This window comes from Erigeron canadensis, chromosome 2, assembly GCF_010389155.1.
Source record: "Erigeron canadensis isolate Cc75 chromosome 2, C_canadensis_v1, whole genome shotgun sequence".
Taxonomy (NCBI): domain Eukaryota; kingdom Viridiplantae; phylum Streptophyta; class Magnoliopsida; order Asterales; family Asteraceae; genus Erigeron; species Erigeron canadensis.
Genome location: NC_057762.1, coordinates 43,904,874 through 43,910,873, shown reverse-complemented (window position 1 = coordinate 43,910,873; position 6,000 = coordinate 43,904,874). Strand labels below are relative to the sequence as shown.

General features: G+C 35.6%; 1 protein-coding gene across 1 annotated transcript; it reads right to left on the bottom strand.

Annotated features, from left to right (window-relative positions):
- Window positions 1-493: 493 nt before the first annotated feature.
- On the bottom strand, window positions 494-3,445 carry LOC122589573 (calnexin homolog). The gene is made up of 6 exons (XM_043761876.1): window positions 3,291-3,445; window positions 3,040-3,109; window positions 1,261-2,387; window positions 1,087-1,158; window positions 892-1,008; window positions 494-778 (listed from the first exon to the last, which is right to left on the bottom strand). The coding sequence occupies exons 1-6, from the start codon at window positions 3,396-3,398 to the stop codon at window positions 671-673; spliced, it is 1,602 nt and encodes a 533-aa protein (XP_043617811.1). The 5' UTR covers window positions 3,399-3,445; the 3' UTR covers window positions 494-670.
- Window positions 3,446-6,000: the final 2,555 nt, after the last annotated feature.

Below are 6,000 nucleotides of genomic sequence, written 5' to 3'. Positions count from 1 at the left end.
TAACTTGATGTACCTTGCAGCCCAAAGAATGTGTCACATCATAAGTAATGGAAATCGTTTCCTCCCATATGGAAAGCTTTCTAAACTTTTCAAAAGTCACATTGATTAATTAGCTATCCTATAAAACTTTATCTGTAGCACTCAGTTTTTGAGTTTAGATAACACAGTTTATGGATAAATGAGACACTTGGGTAGACCACTACAACTAATTAGACCAAAACTAGAAACTAAATGGATAAAGATAGACTAATCCATAAAAGACTCCGTAAGTAGTTAAAATCCTTTAAACCACCTATCAAACTTGATCCGTTCACCCCCTAAATCTGCCCAATTCCAAATCATGGCCAGTAAGGGTGGTCATACTGATCCTTGAAGGGAATCATTTCTTCTTAAGTTTTCTGTATCACTTACAATCTAGTTTCACATATGTCTAGAAATGATCATTTAGCTCAAGTCAGCAACAGCTCACACTGAAACAATTTGGGGAGGCATCTAAAGAACAACAGTTTTGTCAAATTCTTATTTTGATCAAGCCCTCTAGTTTATGTAAAAATAATCAACAAAAATGGGGAAAGAAAACAGCTTGTAGTTAAATGAACTCTTCAGCTGAAACTAATGCCTTCTACCATGAAGCTAATCTGTCCGCTGTCTCTCTTTCTTCTTGATATGATCAGCCGTCACGCCTTGTAATCCTTCTTCGTTGAGCACCTGCATCCTCACCTGTCTCAGCTGTTGACATCTTACTTCCATCTTTCTTTGGTGTCGCATTTACCTTTGCCTGACAAAATAACATTAGACGTTAGAAGAAGGTTAAGGGTTGATTTTGCTAACAGCGGTTTATATAAAAAAATGGAAGGTTTATTCAGTAAAAGAGGTTGCTTTGCTACTCACTACTTTCTTCTTGCTATCTATCAAGATCTTCAGCAAGGGACTAACGATGACAATAGCAAGTGAAACTATGATGCCAACTACAACGCTTGGTTTTTTCTCCGCCTCTTCAATAAGTTCCTTCAGAAATAGAAACTAAAGTTTCAAAAACTTGTGAGGAGAAAACAAGGAAAGCTATTAATGATTCTGACGACTTACAATAACCTTCATCTTATGGCCACTCAAGATAGGCAGATCAGCAATCTTGTATAGCACATCAAACACAGATTTCTGCAATATCGTAATGTATATTATGAAAAAAGTGTTAAAAGGACTGCTACTGATCAAAAGACGAAGAAGGTTCACAACGTTAATTTTGTTCGAGTGAATTACCTGGATACCCTTGAGACCATCAATACTTGCTGCTTGTTCCTCTGCTGTTTGATTCTCTTTCTCGACCAAAAACTTTGGCTTCCATGTCGCATCCCTGATTGATGCGGCGGTCTGCTCATTGCTTGCTATCAAAATGTTGTCAAACAAGATGCCATCTTGCATTGTCCATATCTCAATACCAATGGCAGCAACAGGCTCCAAGTTAGGCTTGTCAAGTTCAAAGTATTCTTCGTTTGGTATTAAACGAGCCTTCCAAATACCCATGTAATTAGGATTATCGATAAGAGGAGCATGCCATTTACCCTTGTAATTCGGGTTCCTCTTCATTGGTCTCTTCCACTCTCCACAACCTGGTGCGGTTTCACATTTAGGGTTGTCAATCTTGGGAGCCTCCCACTCCCCATCCTCCTCATCATCCCAATCTTCAGGCTTTTCTGCTTCTGGATCATCAATTTCGTCTGGTTCCTCATCTAGCCATCCTTCAGGCTTTTCGGCCTCCTCATCTAGAATTTCCATAGGTGCATCCTCATCCCAATCGTCGGGCTTTTTGGCATCCTTGTCAGGAATCTTTTCCCTTTCATCCCAATCTTTGGGCATTTTATCTTCTGGATCAGGAATGGTAGCTGGAGGTATTAATGATGGCTGAAAATCTTCATTTGACATAAGATTTACTTTCTTTTTCTCTTCTCCATCAATCAAGATACTCAACTCACTGTCAGGTTTCAATATGGCAGTGTATACATGGGTCATTTTGTCTGAAGGGACTACAGGCGGCATATTCAGATGGTGTTCAACATACTTTCCAGTTTTGGGATTCTTGTGATTTAAGATGAAATGGACTTTATTGGTGGCACCACATTTATCAGGGCCAAACATAATTGAGTAAGGAGATGTGTTGTCAAATTCTTTGGGAGTCCAGCCAGCTTCTTGCGGCCGCAGATACTTTAAATACGCACCGCCACACTCAAGACCGTTTTGAAGACGAGTTTCAAACTGCAGAATGGTTGTTTGATCGTTTAGGTTCACGGGTATGTCTAGTTCCTTCACAATTGCATACTTTCTAGCCTTCTCTGTAACAAGAAGCCCATAATCATCATGACCTTGGCTCTGTGAGTGGTTCCATACACCTGAATGACCATTGAATGAATAAATGACAATATTAGATAAAAAAAAAGTTATGAATGTTCATCAAAAATCGCTATTGAAAATCAAATTCAACATAATAACATTGTAAATCAGATGCCCGGGTCCAAATTCATTGCACACTTTTGAATTCAAATACGAATCAAATGATATCTAGACAAAACTATCTGAATATTTCTGTATCTAAATTAAATAACGGCGGAATGCAGATTGTAACTCAAAGTCCAAAATCAAATCTGAGTAACTAACGCGAAAACAAATCGATCATCACAATTTAAACACTAACTTGCATGTGCTCATATACATTAATTAACTGGATCTGCAAAATAAAATACAAAACTTGCATGTATAATAAACATATGTAGTAACACGTACAGTTCCCATTGAGTTTTAAAAACGTACATGCCTTAATCAGATTGCATATATATTATACATAGAACAGAAAGATAACATATATAGTCATGTCGATCGACAGCAACATTATTTTTTATAAAAATTTATATTCGATTTCAACAATGCATGTCATGTCACTTTTGATACAGCCAGACCAAAGGCAGGCCTGTGTTGATCGTTCGTTCTTCCACAAATAAATCAATAAATGAAACAGTTACATACAAAAGATCTTTTATACAGTACCTTGGTAGTCTTCATTTTCAGACACAATCCACCTATCTTCAAACGATTGATCAAACGACTCGTAAAACATCTAATAAAAAAACAAAAAACACAAATCTTTAATTTTCGATTAGAAACTAACATATATAAACCCACAAACACAAAACAACACACACACATTGCGCGCATTGCGTATTATTATTCATTCATATATGGATAGATAGGGATATATATATGGATCTGGTTGATCACTAGCTTAATTAGCTACTCACAGTAGTGCCGGAAGAAGCATGTATCTTGAAAGTGAAACAACCCATCATGATCATCAAAACTAACCAAAACAACTGCAAGCAAGACATTTTTCGTTCGTATTCGTCCATAATATAATTCTCTCTCTCGATGGATGAAGGACGATGAAAAATGTGGAGAGATGGATGTTGCACTTTGTAATTTGCTTATATACTTTGTTTGTTCTGTAGAGTGAGTGAACAAGTATTACTATTAATTATTATTATCTATACATATATACAAATTCATAATAATAAAATATGGATCTGGGTAGCCAGTTGATATCGAGTGGCGCGGAAATCAATCAATAAAAAATTGACACGTACATCACAGTCCGATATGAACGGTTATGATTCGTAGAATGCGCTTTGTTGAGGTCCACGATCATAACGGGTCGGTTTCATAGTAGTGAAATTTTCAGAATTTACTGTGTCGGTATATTTATTGTACTAACTAATTTGATTCGGTAATAAAATTAAATTAAACAATAAATACATATAATCTAACTTTTTAAAGTTAGTCCAGCTTAAAAATGACCTAAAATGCTACAACAGATTAAACATATTCTTAGCTAGATAGGCACTTCACTACGAGAATTGAGAATGGTTTAGTCTTATTTTAGATGAGGAGCTATTTAGGAGTTTTTTTTAATTTTTTTAATTTTTATAAATCTAACAATACGTTATACGTATGTTGTCTTATAACCCTTTCGACCAAGTTGACCTGTTTTTATAAAATGTAAATCATTAAGGGAGTGTTTGGTAGGAGAGAATTATAGAGAATGAAAATGTAATAGAGAATGGAAATAGTGAGAAAGAGAATGAGTATTTGGAAAGAGAATGGATTCCGTTGTTTGGTACCCACAAATAATGAATATATATAAAAAATAAAATTTTAAATAATAATACATTTATTACATATAAAATCTTCAAAAAAAAAAAAAATTTTTTTTTTCCATTCTCACCCATTCTCTACAAATATCACCCATTCTCTACAATTTGTAGTGAATGGAGAGAATGTAATTGATTCCTCTTTCTCCTTTCTCATTCCCTTTCTTCGTCGCAAACAAACATGGGAAGTCTTTCCCATTCCCTTTCCCCCCTTTCCATTCCATCATACCAAACACCCCCTAAGTTCAACCGCTATGTCTAGGACCAATCCGTATTTAGTATGATAGATATATTTGAGTATTTTTGTAGGGAGTAACTGTTAATTTGGGTTTAGTTTTCCCTTGGCCTACCCTTTTGTTTCAGGGTGGGGCCGCCCTTCCTCCTTCTAATCTGGCCATTTTCAATAAGGAAGAAACCCATAAACTAGGTCTATATCTAAGTGTTTTTGACTCTTGTTGAATTTTAACATTAGGGAATTATATAGATGTTTTTAGGCAGCCACTTATCAGTTAGGTGACGTTTGTTTTCGACTTAATAAATTAAGTCATGACTTAATCAAAAATACTTAATCCATTAAGTCATCAAATGTGTTTGTTTCTTTGACTTAATAAACAAAAAATAACTGTATTGACTTATTTCATACAGACATTACTTATCCATTCAGTCACTTAATTAATTCAGTTACTTAATGGTTAAAAAAACAAACAGGCCCAGAACACTAAAAAAACAATAATAAAAAGAGTCAAAGTGATCAATGGAGAAAAAAATTGGAAATATGGTGTTGACATATTCTAGTTAATTAAGATTGTGATATCAATAGTATTGGAAAAGTTTCACTAATGCTGACAGATACTAATGGGGCACTTAGACTGTATGGATGGAGTGGTGGCCCGACGCCACGACGCCACTCCTTGCTGCCTCACTGCCGTCCGCTACACCGCCCCTAGGGGCGGCAAATGTCAAAAAAATTAAATGCCGATCAATATTCATCACCTTGTAACCATGCGGTTTTCAAAAATTTGTATCCGTTACTAGCCGTACGTTTGAGGTTATTTAAATTTTTTTTATTTAATTAAACTTTTATAAATACTTCATACTTACTCCTCATTTTTATACTTCTGTCTTCCATTTTCTCTCTATATTTTTCAAATTCACTCATTTTACCTCTCTATAATCAAATGGCTTGAACTCGGTCCGAAGAAATAAATTTGGCACGAGCTTGGGTCGAGGTTTCTGACAACCTGTTGTTACGTAACTACCAAAAGGAACGTACGTTTTGGTCGAAAGTGACCTATCTTTTCTTCTCTTATGAAAACCAACCATCCACATATCGAAATTCAGATGCGGTGGCCGCTAAATGGCACCGCATGCACAATAACATTTATGATTTTGATATGATGTTCTACCGTGTGAACGCGGGTCACAACGATCAACATGGTGCAATGGCCGAGTACACGAAGGTATTTCCAAACAGTTTTCATCACGTGTAGGAGTGGGAAATGGTCCGCCATAATCCGAAGTTTAAAAAAATTTAATCGTTTATGTTGTAATGTTTAGAATAATTGTTTAGTTATATTGTATGATGTTTGCAATAATTTTAGTTGTGTGATGTATGAAAGAAATTAATAAAATTGTGTTTTCTTTAATTTAGTAATTTACAAGTTTTATTTTATAAAAGTTGTTAAAAGAAAATAAATCTAAAAGTTGCCTCAAAGGAGCCCCGTGCCTCACTTCAAGAAAAATAAGGGCCATCTCCTTGGAGAGACACCACCGTCCCTGTGTAAGGTGCCCCAATGCCCCCTCA

Coding starts and splice junctions, on each gene's coding strand:
- LOC122589573 (XM_043761876.1), bottom strand. CDS start 3,398: ATGGACGAATACGAACGAAAAATGTCTTGCTTGCAGTTGTTTTGGTTA. Junction 3,110..3,290: donor ATGCTTCTTCCGGCACTACT/GTGAGTAGCTAA, acceptor TTTTTTTATTAG/ATGTTTTACGAGTCGTTTGA. Junction 1,159..1,260: donor ATGGTCTCAAGGGTATCCAG/GTAATTCACTCG, acceptor ACGATATTGCAG/AAATCTGTGTTTGATGTGCT.